This window comes from Schistocerca nitens, chromosome 6 (genome assembly GCF_023898315.1).
Source record: "Schistocerca nitens isolate TAMUIC-IGC-003100 chromosome 6, iqSchNite1.1, whole genome shotgun sequence".
Classification (NCBI taxonomy): domain Eukaryota; kingdom Metazoa; phylum Arthropoda; class Insecta; order Orthoptera; family Acrididae; genus Schistocerca; species Schistocerca nitens.
Genome location: NC_064619.1, coordinates 334,482,027 through 334,501,171, shown reverse-complemented (window position 1 = coordinate 334,501,171; position 19,145 = coordinate 334,482,027). Strand labels below are relative to the sequence as shown.

Below are 19,145 nucleotides of genomic sequence, written 5' to 3'. Positions count from 1 at the left end.
AGCTTTTCCACACGGTTATACGAGGTATAATTTGAGTATGTTGAACTCGTAGTTTTTAAGTGCAGTTGCATGAGTAGGAGTAAAAAATAATATGTTCATTAATATTAACGCTGATCACGTATCCATATTTTGTTAACTGGCCGGCCGCGGTGGTCTAGCGGTTCTGGCGCTGCAGTCCGGAACCGCGGGACTGCTACGGTCGCAGGTTCGAATCTTGCCTCGGGCATGGGTGTGTGTGATGTCCTTAGGTTAGTTAGGTTTAAGTAGTTCTAAGTTCTAGGGGACTTATGACCTAAGATGTTGAGTCCCATAGGGCTCAGAGCCATTTGAACCATTTTTTTTTTTTTTTTTTGTTAACTGACTCGTTCTACATCATATCGACACAACAGTATTAGTAATCTGTGTCTGCATTTGTTGCAGCAACTACGTCAGAAAGATGGTGACGCCTCCAGCGGTGATCACTCGTCCGCTCCAAAGCCGGATCTCAACGAAGCTGTCAGGTGAGGACCATATTGGGAGACCGCTCCATTTATCATTTTTACCTCTTAGTCCAATATTGGCGTCATCTGTCGGGAAACTATACAGGCTCGTTGTTTCTTCGTATCGACAATATAGACTGATATCATACTTAATAGAAATTGAGTTATTACGTGAACACATTATTGGTGTTTTTATGATACTCCTAGCAAAAGAAATTGTAAGTTCTCACACATCGTCGTCATAGAGGTCAGTACAGAGTCAGTGCTAGCTTATTCGATTAGATATGTATAACGGCTGTTGCTGCCTCGGTCGAACCTTCCTTGAACTCGTTTATTGGGATAGGAGCGAACGTAAATTAGAATGGCGAATCGTGATTTGAACCAGAATTATCAGGTGTTCCAGATGCGCCACTTTTAAAGCCCACCGTCGCATTCTCTCTAAAAACTACATATGTTAACGGAATATTATGAATACCCACCTTTGCCACGCAAAATAGTTCAGATAGTTGTGACGTCGGATATACTAGCGTTTGATACATTGTAGAAGGTGTTATGCAAATGACCAAACGCTGATTACAGTACTGCCGTCACCAACCGAGGTGGTTAGCACAATGAACTCGTATTCGGATGGACGACGTTTCAAATCCCCGTCCGGCCATCCAGATTTAGGCATTCCGTGATTTCTCTAAATCGATCGGGCAAATGCCGGGATGGTACTTTTGAAAGGTCACGGCCGATTTCCTTGCCCATCTTTGAAATACGAGGGTCGTCCACAAAGTAAGTTCCGTTTCTGTTTCTATCCGCGGCAGCTGTACGATCGCAGTTCCGAGCATGCGCGGCCCTTTCTCTGACTGAAGGATAAGACATGTACGCTATTTCAGATAGCTGCTGCCGACGTGTGCTTTGTAGTGCTTCTTTATAATGTCAGCAGTAATTGAAAATGCCGCCGCGTGTGAAATCAGATCTGTGATTCGTTTTATAAATGCAAAGAAAGTTAAACCAAAGGAAATTCATCGGCAAATATGTGTGGTTTACGGACAAAATGGTTCAGTGGCTAGAAGATTGGTCAGACTGTTCAATGAATGACGTGACCAAGTGCATGATGAAGAACGAAGTGGACGCCCGGCTGTGGTTACTGATGAACTGGTTCCCACAATTGAAGAGATGATTAAGCACAACCTTAAGTTTATACTTAGTGCCCTTGCTATGGAAATTCCGCAAATTTCACGATCGCTAATTCATGAAATTGTTACTGAAAAACTGAAATTTCGAAAACTTTGCTCACTTTGGGTACTCAAAATTCTTACTGAACAACACAAAAAACAACGGATGAACAGTGCACTTCAGTTTTTGACACGCTACAATGCAGAGGGCGATGGTTTTCTTTCTCGGATAGTCACGGGCGGATGAAACTTGGGTATCGTACGACACCCCTGAAACAAATTGGCAATCAGTGGAATGGAGACACACTTCACCCCCAACGAAGGTTAAGCCTAAGCAAATCTTGATACCTCGAAAAGTCAGGTGCACGGTTTTTTGGGGTAGAAGAGGCATTTTGCTGATTGATTTCTTACCACGAGGCCAAACAATCAATGCACATGGTTACTGCGAGACCATTAAGAAATTGCTCCGCGCAATACAGAACAAGCGCCGAGGATTACTGTCAAAAGGTGGTGTTTTTTTCCACGATAACGTCCGACCTCTCACGGCGAATGTGACCAAACAACTCTTACGTGTATTTCACTGGGACACGTTTGATCATCCTTCGTACAGCCCGAACCTCGCTCCTAGCGATTTTCATCTCTTCTTACACCTTAAATCTGTCCTTGGTGGTCAACACTTCAACGATGATGACGAACTGAAAGAACGTATTATCACATGGTTGAATACACAGGCGGCAACCTTCTATGAAGAAGGCATACAAAAACTTGTACCACGCTATGACATGTGCCTACAAAATTTCGGAAGTTATGTAGAAAAAGGTAATTTAAGAGTTGTAGATTTTTTATAATAAATATTTTTTCTGTATCTGTTCACTTTTTTTTTTTTATATAACCAAACGGATTTTACTTTGTGGACGTACCGCGTATACCAACCTTGTGCTGTGTCTCTAATGACCTCGATGTCGGCGGGACGTTAAACTTCAATATTCCTTCCTTCCATACTATTACTTTAGATTTCAAGAGAACGGTTTACGAAGTCTAAGCTTGTGGTAGACAAGCTTGAACCACGTGACTGTTCCACAAATTAAATAACCTTATTTTGAACTTGGGGAGTGGACAGTTGCCCTGCTTGATAAATGTCATCCAGTGGAGAGGACAACAGTTTCAGTTGGGCTACCAGTTCTCTGAAATAAAACGTGTATGAGGCTTTCGTGCTGCTTTCTGTAAAACCGGTGGTATATAACAGGGAGTCCGGTGGGACTGTAATTCTGCCAGAAGCAGCAAAGGAGCTGAAAGAGCTGTTGAACACAATGGATAGTGAAACTTCCCCAGATTAAAACTGTATGCCTTTCGCGAGCAAGTACTCTACCAACTGAGCTACTGAGCTACCCAAGCACGACTGACGACCCGTCCTCACAGCTTTACTTCCATGAGTACCTCATCTCCTACCTTCCTAACTTCGCAGAAACACTCATGCGAAACTTGCGGGACTAGTACTCCTGGAAGACGGAAATTGCGGACGGACTTAGCCACAAAGTGGGGTATGTTTCCAGAAAGAAATTTTCACTCAGGAGCGGAATGTGCGCTGATACGAAAGGCAAGGGTCTCGAGTTCGAGTCTCGGTCTGGGACACAATTTTAATCTGCCATGAAGTTTCATATCAGCGCACACTCCTTAGCATAGCGAAAACCTCATTCTGAAACATTCCACAGGCTGTGGCTAAGCCATGTCTCTGCGATATCCTTTCTTCCTGTAGTGCTAGTCTTGCATGTTTCGCAGGAGAGCTTTTGTGAAGTTTGGAAGGTAGTGATGAGTTACTGGCGGAAGTAAAGCTGTGTGGAGGGTCGTGAGTTGTGCTTGGGCAGCTCAGTTAGTAGAGCACTTGCTTCCGAAAGGCATAGGTTCCGAGTTCGAGTCTCGGACCGGCAAACAGTTTTAATCCGCCAGGAAGTTTAATGTATGTGCACACTCCGCTGCAGAGTAAAAATTTCATTCTGGAGAATGAATATTGTATTGAAAAGAGGTTATGAAATGAATACCAACAAAAATGTAAGAGATGATCAAAAAGTTTCGTTTTGATGGCGCTGCTGCAGCCTATATGCAGTGTGGCGCGACTTCGAACGTGCATAATGGGTGAATCACCTAAAACTTTTACCGCAAATATTGCGGAGATGAAAAGTGCTATTGACGTGCGGTTTTCACAGAATGGACTGGTAGTCAGAACTCGTATTGTTAGCCAATCAACAGATTGTAATAATACTTAGAAAGTTTATTTCTCGTGCAAACATTCACTTTTTTAAATGGAACATTGCCTATTGAGAAATCGGTTGGAAACGTTCCTCATGTCAGCACGTTGTAGGTGTCGCCACCGGCGCCAACCTTGTGTGAATGCTCAGAAAAGCTAATCATTTGCATATCACAACATCTTCTACCTGTCGGTTAAATTTCGCGTCTGTAGCACGTGATCTTTGTGGTGTAGCAATTTTTAAGGACAGTAGTGTGTTTTAAACCCGTAAACTCTGACAGTAAAATCTAAAGGGTACTTCCCGTTGACTTACAATCAATAAATGTGCTAAGAAGCGAGGTTTCACACCACAACTAAAGGAAAAATATAGCAAAATTTATAATTTATAATTATATCACTCGATTTTTTTATCAGTTGTGATCAGACTGACAGAGCGTCCGTCCGACTGTTAAGCCCCCTTTTTCTCAGGAAGGGGTGACGTATCAGGTTGAAATGTTACAGAATGACCTCTGTAACCCTTTGGAGGTGTAAAAATGTTAAGGCTCTACGTTAGTGTAGTCAAAAAATGCGGCGATTCATGTACCATATTCTTACAAACTTACTCATTAAAACGCAAACTTACTCATTAAAAGGTAAAGGATACTTCCCCTTAACGTAGAATCATTAAATTTGGCAAGAAGTAAGGTTTCACAGTACAAGTAAAGGATAAAATCAGAGAATTGTTAATTCATAATGATGCCAAACGAAAAAAATTTTGTCATTCGTTATCCGGCTTCAGAATTCGAGTATCTTGTCGATAAAAGCCAAAAATAGTCGAGATCCTCGATTCACGGAAATGTATGTAGTATACATAATGAAATTGGTACGAAATCGTCGGTGCGCGAGTTCTACTCACATCTGACCAATTTTTGTACAAGGTATAGTTTTTCCGTCTATACTTTGATGATAGAATACTTTTCATTTCGTTCAGCAGATGAATTAACGCTGAGGAATGTTTGGACATACGTCGTTGTAAAGTGTTATCCGTGGATTTGTATGTATCATAGAAGCGTCAAGCGTTGTACGCAAAAAGTTAATCAATGTGAGCAGTCACTCCAGACGAAACGTGAGTAATTTGCCGCATAAGTACTCATATCAATTACGACTCCACGAGTAATTGCGTGATGCATTCTGCTAATAACAGAATTCTTGTGACTTACGCAGCGTAATGTACAAGACACTGTCTGTGTCGAAGCGGCGGTGATGGATTTGTCAGCATGACAGATGAACTGTGTACGATCTGAGTGCGACAGCACAAGAAATTCGTAAAATGTACCTATATGACGCATGTGATCACTCTCAGCGTTACATTATCAAGGGAACAGACAAAATTATTGACTTGCAATGAAAAATTCTGTCGAAGGACTCGTTTTGTAACATCCTGAACGAGAGCAAATTTTTGCCTTCCGTGAAAAGCTTTATCGCATCGTTGTAATACGTGCGAGCATAAAAGACCTTTACAGATCCCGGCGCGATGTCCTGCAATAAAGCACAACCTTCGTTATTGACTGCGTCTATTGTACCGCGGACGACACGTTATAGCGGATCAATAAGCGAACACTTTTCCGAAACACTGCTTCCCCTTTGGCGACTTCATTTCTACCGACAATAGCCGCTGCACTGCGTCGCTGAGAACGAATGTAAATTTTTTTCGCCGCGTTGCCAGTGACTCCACTTTATTCGACGAGCTGCCGAGCATTTTTTCCCTGCTGTTTCTCATTCGGAATAACAGCCTTTATTTCGCCACAGCATGACGTTTTGTTTTCATCTTTGCTGCGACACAGTGCTATTGTTTCTGCTCGCTTCTCGCGAGTATTTGTCTTTTGCATGGTTTACCTTTATTTGTCTCATCTCTCGTTGACGAGACCTGTTTTTACGGACTCGTTCTGTGTATTATAACGTATTTATAATCGCCTATAAGGCTATCAATTACAAGTACACTTGGCCGTGATTTTTCAGCGGTTTGAAGTTTACTCAATTCCCGCCAAGTTAAAATTTTATTGTAAGTAGACTCTCTCGTATTTGCCTTGCAGAAGCGGAAAGAAGCGCCGAGAAATTGAATTGTTTAGTAATTTTAGGAACTGCACAAATGGACGATGTCTAAAGTCCTATTTTATCAGGTTAAGTGTAATCGTTGCAGATTAATAGCTGTGTCTTAAATATTTCATTTAATTATGTCTCCACTCAGAATACTCCATAGAACTATCAGTAAATACGGGTCTTTACCTGAACCCCACCTGAACCCTGTGTGAATCGCAGAGAAGCACAAGACTTTAGCACATTATTATTATTATTTCTTTACTTTCTCAGACGTTAAGTCTGGTTGAGAATGGGAAGTGACGCGGACCTTGATCAAGCGTCACTTCCTATTAACTGTACGGTATGTGTTATATTGCATTTAGGAACTTTCGGGTAATTGAACATGTATCAATAATTACGGATTTCTGTAGTTGTACATATATGTTTGGATGTACCTGTATTGCATTGATGTACTGGTGGATATTGTGTGGTATGACTCCTGTAGTTGATAGTATAATTGGTATGATGTCAACTTTATCCTGATGCCACATGTCCTTGACTTCCTCAGCCAGTTGGATGTATTTTTCAATTTTTTCTCCTGTTTTCTTTTGTATATTTGTTGTATTGGGTATGGATATTTCGATTAGTTGTGTTAATTTCTTCTTTTTATTGGTGAGTATGATGTCAGGTTTGTTATGTGGCGTTGTTTTATCTGTTATAATGGTTCTGTTCCAGTATAATTTGTATTCATCATTCTCCAGCACATTTTGTGGTGCATACTTGTATGTAGGAACTTGTTGTTTTAAAAGTTTATGTTGTAAGGCAAGCTGTTGATGTATTATTTTTGCGACATTGTCATGTCTTCTGGGGTATTCTGTATTTGCTAGTATTGTACATCCGCTTGTGATGTGATCTACTGTTTCTATTTGTTGTTTACAAAGTCTGCATTTATCTGTTGTGGTATTGGGATCTTTAATAATATGCTTGCTGTAATACCTGGTGTTTATTGTTTGATCCTGTATTGCAATCATGAATCCTTCTGTCTCACTGTATATATTGCCTTTTCTTAGCCATGTGTTGGATGCGTCTTGATCGATGTGTGGCTGTGTTAGATGATACGGGTGCTTGCCATGAAGTGTTTTCTTTTTCCAATTTACTTTCTTCGTATCTGTTGATGTTATGTGGTCTAAAGGGTTGTAGAGGTGGTTATGAAATTGTAGTGGTGTAGCTGATGTATTTATATGAGTGATTGCTTTGTGTATTTTGCTAGTTTCTGCTCGTTCTATAAAGAATTTTCTTAAATTGTCTACCTGTCCATAATGTAGGTTTTTTATATCGATAAATCCCCTTCCTCCTTCCTTTCTGCTTAATGTGAATCTTTCTGTTGCTGAATGTATGTGATGTATTCTATATTTGTGGCATTGTGAGCGTGTAAGTGTATTGAGTGCTTCTAGGTCTGTGTTACTCCATTTCACTACTCCAAATGAGTAGGTCAATATTGGTATGGCATAAGTATTTATAGCTTTTGTCTTGTTTCTTGCTGTCAATTCTGTTTTCAGTATTTTTGTTAGTCTTTGTCTATATTTTTCTTTTAGTTCTTCTTTAATATTTGTATTATCTATTCCTATTTTTTGTCTGTATCCTAGATATTTATAGGCATCCGTTTTTTCCATCGCTTCTATGCAGTCGCTGTGGTTATCCAATATGTAATCTTCTTGTTTAGTGTGTTTTCCCTTGACTATGCTATTTTTCTTACATTTGTCTGTTCCAAAAGCCATACTTATATCATTGCTGAATACTTCTGTTATCTTTAGTAATTGGTTGAGTTGTTGATTTGTTGCTGCCAGTAGTTTTAGATCATCCATGTATAGCAAATGTGTGATTTTGTGTGGGTATGTTCCAGTAATATTGTATCCATAATTTGTATTATTTAGCATGTTGGATAGTGGGTTCAGAGCAATTATTATTAATAATTATATTATTGTTGCTTTATTCTGGATTTTCAAAGTTCCAGTTCTTTAGTTTACTGATTTTTTTCTTATGGGTGTTTTACGGCCTGTTCTAAGTCTCTTATCGACACAGATGACTCACTCATTAAAAAATAACGTACCAGATATACTTTTATTTCTCTCTCCAATTCACTTATTTGTTTGTTGTTTTTTTAGGTTTTCTTCTCTGCTTTCAGCAGCATTTCCCCATCTTCCATAGCTCGAAGATTTGATATCTGGGGCAGTTACTTCCCCTCGTAATTTCTCATGAGTTCTGACCATACTTATCTTTATTGTCTCAGCCATTCGTTGTGAATGTATGCGGTAATGTAAAATATTTAACATGTTATGTTCTCGCTGCTTTGACAGTTTGTCCCCTAGAAAATGATATGTGATCGTACAAATAACATATATCGATAGTGGCAAGTCATTTAGGTATGTAGGACGTTTTACTACATTTCATCTTGCACTTGAGAATGGCTGTAAAACTGAAATCATGATTGTATGAAATAAATGAATAGTAATTTACAGTGAAATGGCGGAAATTTCTTTCAGAAGGTTCGACTTGACCGTGGACCGCCACGGAGGAACAATCATTAATGGTGCAGATTATTCGTAAATGAAGGTAGAAGCATTCAGTTTCTGTACAAGGTCGTGAATGTGATACTTCCAAGAACGCCTTCCACCTACCCTGAGTTTTAAGAATTGAAAGTAGTCGACTTCACTGGCTGACTACCTTGGCTTGACACAGAAAAAATTTCACTTTTACAAGAGCCCTGAATCCATTAGGTTTTTTTTATAGGTAAGCGGTAATCTGTTCTCTGAAAGCCATGTGCTGACATTACTGACACCCGTTAACTATATTATTTGTGTTACGTTCCACGTCTTTCAGAATATCGCTAGTGTCATCTGCAAAGAGTAAAATTTTTGAGTCATCTCGTAAATGTAATGGGAGATCATTGATTACAGTATGTCAAGCAACGGACCCAGAACAGTCCCCTGTGACACTCCCTGCTCTACGTGCCCGGGCCAGATTCAAACCTCTTCCTTGTTTGTTGACATGGGAAACAACATTTTGCCTCGTACTTTTCAGGCTTGAAGTGAACCGTTGTTGGGCTTTTTCTCCCTAATTCCCTGATGTTACAACTTACGCACAACTATTGCATGGTCCACACAATATGCCGTAGTAACCAATATATTCACCACACCTGGATGTCGTGTAATTTACATGAGAAGTGTTGCACAGGGAATGCTAAAACTTCGGACGTTGCATGCGTTACAAACCACAATGATGGATTAACGGCATAATCCTTACGGCATGGGATAGAGTAAATTCTTATCGAGGGTAGCGATTTTTCTGGAAAAACTGGAATTCTTAAGTAATTACATTTTAACTGGAAAAATCAGGAAAATCTAAGTGAATTTTGGGAATTTCATAAAATCTCAGGGACTTCTGCATTTTTAACTTAGCATTGAATCTGAATTTACTTACTGTTTGAAGGTGTGTTAATTCTGTGGGTATTATGTGGGATCAGGCAGCAGGATCCCGCCTTAAATCCCGCAAGAGTTTCCTTGCTAGGACTGCGCCACTGGAGGGAGCACCAGAGGCAATTCTTGTTGAAACATGGAAGAGTTCACTGCCCGTAGACGTATCACTAAAAGAAGAACTAGCTCCTGGCGAAAACCTACAATACCCTGTATGGAGGTGTCTCAACCGCTGAAGAGTGGGCATCCCCCGATGCAAGACCAACCTGAAGAAATGGGGAATTCTTCCAGCGAGCGCAGACACCCCTTGCGACTGCGGGGCTGAAGAAGATCCAAGCCACCTACTTGTATGCCCCCTCCTGGACAACTCGCGCAAAATACAAGATGTTTACGAAGGAAATGACAAAGCTATCGGTGCTACTATTGTTTGGAAGTGCTGAACGGACACGGACATGAAATGAATGATTCCATATAAATTACGGATGTTTGTAAAACTGCAGTTAAACTACTGTTTATGGCTGATAAATAGCTCGCCTGAGAGAAAAGTCGTCATTGTGGTATACTGGTGCCCCTCACAGCTGGACTTCCCAGGGATTTTTTTTCCCAAGTTTGAGTGGCCACCCTGTTTATCGTAACGTAATACTTGCTTCGAGAACAGCATTCTACTTTTTTGCAGCTCTGTTCCGCCTAAGATGAACAGTGGAGTCTGTACTTTCTCTAAATGTTAATGTAGTCTTTTGATGTCCTCATACGGCCGTTAATGAGAACGCGAAGTGTACGTGTAATTACTCGTTAGCGACATTGTGAAACGTCCGATTTGGAAAGGAGGACCGACTCCGGTCGGAGTGAATGCAGCGTCTCTGGCGACGCGCCGGCGCCGGTTTCGCCATTTGATTTGCCTGCGGCGACAAGTGGCGGGCCGCAGATGAAGCGGCCACGCGGATTGCGCATTGTCCGCCTTATTGTGCGCCGACGCGATCCCACTCGTGCGGCTGGGCCGCGCTCCACACTATTTATCCGCAAATACCTCCCGGCGCGCACAATGGCCGGCAGATGGCGTGAGTCTAGCGGCCGCCCCGCCCCGCGCCCTGGCTAATGCTATTGTTTCGCCTGCCGAGCGCGACTTTTCGACGGCCGAGCACTAGCATGCGCGCGGCTCCGCTCTGCTCTCGTAGCCCCGCCCCGGTGTACGAGTGGTCTGCTCACAGCGCAGCGGTCGCCGAGGGGGAGGCTGTATGTGGAGCCAAGACGTAGCAAAAGATGAAGAGCACACATCGTGACAGCGGAACAGACTATGGCAGACGCCGTATTATTGTTATTATTATTATCGTGTTGGCGAATTTATCACTTAGGATCACGCTACAACTTCGTTTTGTCCTCTGTGTCTGGAAATTCCTCTGTTTCTAGTACTTCTCCGTACAGTCGCTATTCTGAATAAAATGCTCTCGTGTTTCCAACCGCGTCAATTGCTTACAACTACACGAGCTTTCGGCCAAGCACTCCTTGGCCCTTTTCAAGTGTTATGACTGCCAGTGGGCTGTTGGTGCGCCCTTATATACGCTAGCTGCAGGCTGTGACGTCACTCGTGCCCGTGACATTGCCATATATGGGCATGTTTTGAGTCGGCATTCGACGTTCCCTCTTCAACCGCGCGATCGCTGGATCCCACGCAGCGCTGAGCTGCAAGCCACCGTCTCTATTCAGGGTGTTTGCGGTAATTTTTATTTCAATAGCTTCCTTTATTAAACTGTCCCAGAAGCCGTTAGTGCGAGCCACGACAGAGGTATCGTCAAATTTTATGTGGTGAACGTTTACTAACGCAGATTTCTCTGGATATCGTAGGCGATAGTACCTCTCATGTTCTTTCCTGCGTTGTTCCACAGTGCGTATGTTTGTCCGATGTACTTCTGGCCACACTCACAAAGTATTTCGTAGACTCCAGGTATTCTGAGACCTACTGCGTCTTTAACTGGTCTCACTAATTGTATTTTCGTTGGAGGCTTGAAGACTGATTTGATCTTGTGTCTTTTCAACCGGCGGCTTATCTTGCCCTACACAGAGCCACAGAATGGCAGCAAAGCAAGTGGGATCCAGCGATCGCGCGGTTGAAGAGGGAACGTCGAACGCAGACTCAAAACATGCCCATATATGGCAATGTCACGGGCACCAGTGACGTCACAGCCTGCAGCTAGCGTATATAAGGGCGCGTAAACAGCCCACTGGCAGTCATAACACTTGACAATGGCCAAGGAGTGCTTGGCCGAAAGCTCGTGTAGTTGTAAGCAATTGACGTGGTTGGAAACCCGAGAACATTTTATTCAATGTTATCGCCGTGAGACTCTGCGTTCATACAGTCGCTATTCTGTTGCTTTTGTTCGTCCGTCCACATCCTTCCGATCTTTGTAGTTCTTTCGACCTGAAACCCTTCCAGGCTTTATATTCTGTTTCGAAATTTGACCTGTTCTAATACGACGGCTTCCTGGCTCTTGAATTTCTCCAAATGTTTCCGCACTTCTTTAATCCACATTGTAGTGGTCTTCTTGTATCTGCATTAATAAAGTATTTGTTTGGATAGTCTACTTTTATCCATTCTATACGAATGTCCAAGAAATATCAATCTCCTTTTCTTCATGGTCTCTGGAATCCTCTTCGCATTCTGGAAGACTTCTTTGTCGCTTCGAAGCTCGCACACCGCCTCGTCGTCTGAGTGGAGCTGTAAAACTATCGAAGGCTATCGTTAAGTAAGTGTAGGGTACGGTACTTTCCTACCAGCTTTGCTCAGCTAAAGTCATAACCGCATTACCTGTATGTTAGGTGTTTTGCATACCTATCGCGCGTTAAGTTGTTTCGATCATTTTGTTTGCAAATGCGTACAGTGTGTCACTAGATATCTCTAGAAACCGGAAACCGGTGAAACGTCTAGAAATTGAATGTGGATATATAAAGGGCTGCATAACCCACAGAACATTTTCGTTCTGCTTGGATTTCCTCCTGTCTGTTACTTAAACATAAACTGTATTTATAGCAAAATTGACACTGGCAATGTTTAATTCAGGTTTTATTCGAAAATTGTTGATTAGTAACTTGAAACAGAGGGAAGTTGTAGTAAAAATAATAAAAAAAATGGTTCAAATGGCTCTGAGTACTATGGGACTTAACTTCTAAGGTCATCAGTCCCCTAGAACTTAGAACTACTTAAACCTAACTAACCTAAGGACATCACACACATCCATGCCCGAGGCAGGATTCGAACCTGCGACCGTAGCGGTAGCGCGGTTCCAGACTGTAAAAATAATAAAAAAATACAGATTTATCATCCTACCGTAGAAAACGTAATTTCCTCAAATAAAGGTAAAATTTAAAAAAAATGCGAAACAAAATTGTGTCAAACATCGAGTCAGTACTTCGTGGAGCTTATATAAAACATGCTTTTGTTATTCATAAACAACTTTCGCATTTATCGATAATAACAGAAAAATCTTGCCTTTGATCATGATGAAGAACGTTCTATTGATTACAAAATAACAACAATAACTACATACATTTTTCGTGTTTCTACAAATAATGTTTTCTTGCATCAGAACTAATTATTTTGGTTACATAAAAGCGCAGAAGTTACGCGAGCAGCTAATGTTTTTTACTTATAAAATGCAATTTATATTTTGTAAGAATTTAAAATACGCAATGAACACTGAATGATGTGCGATTCTAATAATGTGCAAAACAAACAAGAAACGGTTCCTGTCTCAGACATTAATTTATGTTTTTTTCCCTACCAGTGCTACCAGTACTACCGGTAATCGTACCATTTACTGCGTCATTTATGTACTGTACCCAAACTACCGAACCGTAGTTTTGGCAGAACGCAACTCTACGTCTGATGCATTTAACCTGCAGCTGCACTACGTCGCTGGATTTCGCGCAAGACTTGGCTAGAGCTTTAACGTATCGTAACAACAGAGCAACATAACATCAAATTCCGTGTCTATGTGATTCACAAAATGTAGAGCTAGCAGACAGTATAACTTCAAATTCCATGTAGTACAGTTCTTGGATCCTATGTTTCATTGCAGAACAAAGCAATTTCACACGTTTTCACTGCGCGTACGAGCGACAGTACTAGTTTAGCACGAATGGCGTGACGGAGAAACTGATTGTCCAATGGTATCTGAAACAAGAACCGCTTGGATTGAACATTTCATACCGTGATTGAGAAAAACAGTGAAATGTTAAATGCGTTATCTTGCTCAGTGTATCATGCGCTCGAAAAATGGCCGATAAAAAAATAGGGCGTATTTCCAGTTATGGAAAAGCATCTGATGTAGGAGCATGGCGCCCGATGGACCAGTTTCTGAGCGGTCGTTTATTTACCTTAGGTCTGAACTTACGATGAACAAAGTATTAAGTAAAATCTGTACGCGCTTTTAATAATATAGCTCTTTTCACTTCGGATTTTCGTCCCTCCAATTAACGAGGGAAGACCTTCGGTGAAATTTTCCCAACTGATTACTCTTCTGAGCAGATAGAACGGCACCTTATCAAGAAAACCTGGAAATGGGGAATTCATAGGGAAACTGAATTTGCTGGGAAAGCCAGGGCCATTTCATGAAATTCTGAAAGACTCCAGGAAATTTTCCAGTCTCGGGGGGGTTGACCTTTTCATTAACGAAAAGAAATGTTCTGAATCATTTTGTCACTGTGAGTTCTGCTACAGAAACAATCGCATGTTAAGTTGCGTGAGGAAAGGTGAAGAAGAGCGTTTAATTGTGATCTTTGTTACTCGATCGCGAATATCCTGGCGCGCTCATAGACCTCGGGAATCTGCGGTATCGTCCCTGTGTTTTCTGGGTCAGGTCCATCTCCTATTGCAAGACTGCTAGTGCGACTGAGTGAACAGTGCGCTTGAGAACTGAAGCGACCGGCGTAAGATAATGATAATCTACAACAGCATATTTTGATTTATTACATTGGTTTTGAGTTTGCTTAAATTGGAAGACGAGAACTTAAATTCAAAAAGTAGCTTCAGGTGTACATCAGAGAAATATATAGCCCGTCTTACATGAGCGACTGTCTGGCCAAAATCGGATACTCGAAATGCGGGGACCTTTCACGCCAGCGTGTAAATTAGCAGCCAACCACAACGCGAGTGTCTGTGACGTCAACGATCAATAGATTGTGTCGAGTGTGGAGACATTTCCGAGTATGTTGCACACTGCGCATGCGCAGAGAAAAGGGTCTCTGGCGTCGTCTGCAAACATCGTAAATTATAAATTATTCTGGTCGAGCTCACTTATTTTATACATAGAGAAATTGATTTTTTGCTTCCGTGTCTTCTTCATCTTTATTATGTTGTTTGCTTTCTTTTCATAGCACACTGAAAAGTTACATAAGATCCTTGCATTTTTTCCTAATAGTGTTCTCCTAAAAGAGAGACGAAATATCTGAAAATAAAAAGTATTCACATTTTACAGAGCAAAAACCTATAATATGCAGAAAAAAATATCATCAGATAAAGGTATTTTAATGAAAATTGTTTCAACAGTGAAAAAGTGAGATTAAGATTAGAAAAATATTTGACCTTGTTACGTGCCGCTTAGCAAGAGATACAAAGGATAAAGCAAAATGGCAGTATTTACTGCGTTGTCAGATGTGTTTGCAACTACACATACTTTCTCGAGCAAATACAAACATATGTTCTGAAATGTTTGGATGACACTTTTCCGATTCTCTCAGTTCTCAGGAGCGTAGAAAGTTTATTTACTACGAGACCGTTAACAAAAACTTTCACTACTAATTCTGATTTTGTCATTAATAAACTTTATTGTCATTGCTCGTTCCTACATCGTGTCACTATATTTCGATTTTTGGTAAAAAGGATACTCTCTCATAACCTCAGATGTCAAGTTGCACAGCAGACAGCTCTCACAACACCGGAATTTTGACGCTGGAGTGTAAACGAAAATGGCCGAGCGGTTCTAGGCGCTTCAGTCCGGAACCGCGCTGCTGCTCCGGTCGCAGGTTTGAATCTACATCTGCATTTATGCTCCGCAAGTCACCCAACGGCGTGTGGTGGAGGGCACTTTAGGTGCCACTGTCATTACCTCCCTTTTCTGTTCCAGTCGCGTATGGTTCGCGGGAAGAACGACTGCCGGAAAGCCTCCGTGAGCGCTCGAATCTCTCTAATTTTACGTTCGTGATCTCCTCGGGAGGTATAAGTAGGGGGAAGCAATATATTCGATACCTCATCCAGAAACGCACCCTCTCGAAACCTGGACAGCAAGCTACACCACGAAGCAGAGCGCCTCTCTTGCAGAGTCTGCCACTTGAGTTTGTTAAACATCTCCGTAACGCTATCACGGTTACCAAATAACGCTGTGACGAAATGCGCCGCTCTTCTTTGGATCTTCTCTATCTCCTCCGTCAACCCGATCTGGTACGGATCCCACACTGATGAGCAATACTCAAGTATAGGTCGAACGAGTGTTTTGTAAGCCACCTCCTTTTTTGATGGACTACATTTTCTAAGGACTCTCCCAATGAATCTCAACCTGGTACCCGCCTTACCAACAATTAATTTTATATGATCATTCCACTTCAAATCGTTCCGCACGCATACTCCCAGATATTTTACAGAAGTAACTGCTACCAGTGTTTGTTCCGCTATCATATAATCATACAATAAAGGATCCTTCTTTCTCTGTATTCGCAATACATTACATTTGTCTATGTTAAGGGTCAGTTGCCACTCCCTGCACCAAGTGCCTATACGCTGCAGATCTTCCTGCATTTCGCTACAATTTTCTAATGCTGCAACTTCTCTGTACACTACAGCATCATCCGCGAAAAGCCGCATGGAACTTCCGACACCATCTACTAGGTCATTTATATATATTGTGAAAAGCAATGGTCCCATAATAACACTCCCCTGTGGCACGCCAGAGGTTACTTTAACGTCTGTAGACGTCTCTCCATTGAGAACAACATGCTGTGTTCTGTTTGCTAAAAACTCTTCAATCCAGCCACACAGCTGGTTTGATATTCCATAGGCTCTTACTTTATTTATCAGGCGACAGTGAACTGTATCGAACGCCTTCCGGAAGTCGAGGAAAATAGCATCTACCTGGGAGCCTGTATCTAATATTTTCTGGGTCTCATGAACAAATAAAGCGAGTTGGGTCTCACACGACCGCTATTTCCGGAATCCATGTTGATTCCCACAGAGTAGATTCTGGGTTCCCAGAAACGACATGATACGCGAGCAAAAAACATGTTCTAAAATTCTACGACGTCAGAGATATAGGTCTATAGTTTTGCGCATCTGTTCGACGACCCTTTTTGAAGACTGGGACTACCTGTGCTCTTTTCCAATCATTTGGAACCTTCCGTTCCTCTAGAGACTTGCGGTACACGGCTGTTAGAAGGGGGGCAAGCTCTTTCGCGTACTCTGTGTAGGATCGAATGGGTATCCCGTCAGGTCCAGTGGACTTTCCTCTGTTGAGTGATTCCAGTTGCTTCTCTATTTCTTGGACACTTATTTCGATGTCAGCCATTCTTTCGTTTCTGCGAGGATTTAGAGAAGGAACTGCAGTGCAGTCTTCCTCTGTGAAACAGCTTTGGAAAAAGGTGTTTAGTATTTCAGCTTTACGCGTGTCAGCCATCATCATCCCGGAGTATCTGGATATGATGTTTCGAGTCACTTACTGATTTAACGTAAGACCAGAACTTCCTAGGTTTTTCTGTCAAGTCGGTACATAGAATTTTACTTTCGAACACACTGAACGCTTCACGCATAGCCCTCCTTACACTAACTTTGACATTGTTTAGCTTCTGTTTGTCTGAGAGGTTTTGGCTACGTTTAAACTTGCAGTGAAGCTCTCTTTGCTGTCGCAGTAGTTTCCTAACTTTCTTGTTGAACCACGGTGGGTTTTTCCCATCCCTCACAGTTTTACTCGGCACGTACCTGTCTAAAACGCATTTTACGATTGCCTTGAACTTTTTCCATAAACACTCAACATTGTCAGTGTCGGAACAGAAATTTTCATTTTGAACTGTTAGATAGTCTGAAATCTGCCTTCTATTACTCTTGCTAAATAGATAAACCTTCCTCCCTTTTTTTTATATTCCTATTTACTTCCATATTAAGGGATGCTGCAACGGCCTTATGATCACTGATTCCCTGTTCTGCGCTTACAGAGTCGAAAAGTTCGGGTCTGTTTGTTATCAGTAGGTCCAAGATATTATCTCCGCGAGTCGGTTCTCTGTTTAATTGCTCGAGGTAATTTTCGGATAGTGCACTCAGTATAATGTCACTCGATGCTCTGTCCCTACCACCCATCCTGAACATCTGAGTGTCCCAGTCTATATCTGGTAAATTGAAATCTCCACCTAAGACTATAACATGCTGAGAAAATTTATGTGAAATGTATTCCAGATTTTCTGTCACTTGTTCTGCCACTAATGCTGCTGAGTCGGGAGGTCGGTAAAAGGAGCCAATTATTAACCTAGCTCGGTTGCTGAGTGTAACCTTCACCCATAATAATTCACAGGAACTATCCACTTCTACTTCACTACAGGATAAACTACTACTAACAGCGACAAACACACCACCACCGGTTGCATGCAATCTATCCTTTCTAAACACCGTCTGTGCCTTTGTAAAATTTTCGGCAGAATTTATCTCTGGCTTCAGCCAGCTTTCCGTACCTATAACGATTTCAGCTTCGGTGCTTTCTATCAGCGCTTGAAGTTCCGGTACTTTACCAATGCAGCTTCGACAGTTTACAAGTACAATACCGATTGCTGCTTGGTCCCCGCAGCCCTGACTTTGCCCTGCACCCTTTGAGGCTGTTGCCCTTTCTGTACTTGCCCGAGGCCATCTAACCTAAAATACCGCCCAGTCCACGCCACACAACCCCTGCTACCCGTGTAGCCGCCTGCTGCGTGTAGTGCCTCGAGCATGGATGTGTGTGATGTCCTTAGGTTAGTTAGGTTTAAGTGGCTCTAATCTAGGGTACTGATGACCTCAGATGTTAAGTCCCATAGTTCTTAGAGCCATTTAAACCATTTTGTAAACGAAAATGACTATTAAAAACAGACAGATTGCGGGTGACCATCTGATTGGACCGGTTCGTCTACCTCCTCGACTTACCGGTTCAAATTACCTTGCGTACGGGAATAGAGCACCAAGTGGCTGCAGTAGACGCAATTATCTCGAACACTCAGTTGAGACAAGAAAGTCGATCGTGTAAAAGAGGATTTATAAGACCATTACTGTTGACAATATATACAGTCTGAACCAGACCTCCACCTACAAGTTTTCAGAAATGGTGGTACAGACAAAAATAACAAATACATATCTAGTAATAATAAGCTCTAAAATGCATACCTTAACAGGTATGTGCACTTGTTCAGTGGCCGGTGTGACCGAACGGTTCTAGGCGCTCCAGTCTGGAACCGCGCGACCGCTACGATCGCAGGTTCGAATCCAGCCTCGGGCATGGATGTGTGTGGTGTCCCTGCACCCTTTGAGGCTGTTGCCCTTTCTGTACTTGCCCGAGGCCATCTAACCTAAAACCTAGTTAGGTTTAAGTTCTAGGGGACCTCAGATGTTAAGGCCCATAGTGCTCAGAGCCATTTTTTTGAACTTGTTCAGTACAAGAGATGCCTTCCACTGTAGCGAAGATGAACAAGTGCTCACAGCTCTTGAAGTATGCGTTTTAGAACCCAT

General features: G+C 41.9%; 1 protein-coding gene across 2 annotated transcripts in view; it reads left to right on the top strand.

Annotated features, from left to right (window-relative positions):
• LOC126262767 (COBW domain-containing protein 1-like) overlaps positions 1-19,145 on the top strand; it is a 566,092-nt gene that overhangs the window by 270,654 nt on the left and 276,293 nt on the right. For both annotated transcript variants that reach the window (XM_049959581.1, XM_049959580.1), the window contains exon 6: positions 421-500. In XM_049959581.1, coding sequence (XP_049815538.1) covers positions 421-500 — 80 coding nt within the window. The remainder of the gene's footprint in view (positions 1-420; positions 501-19,145) is intronic.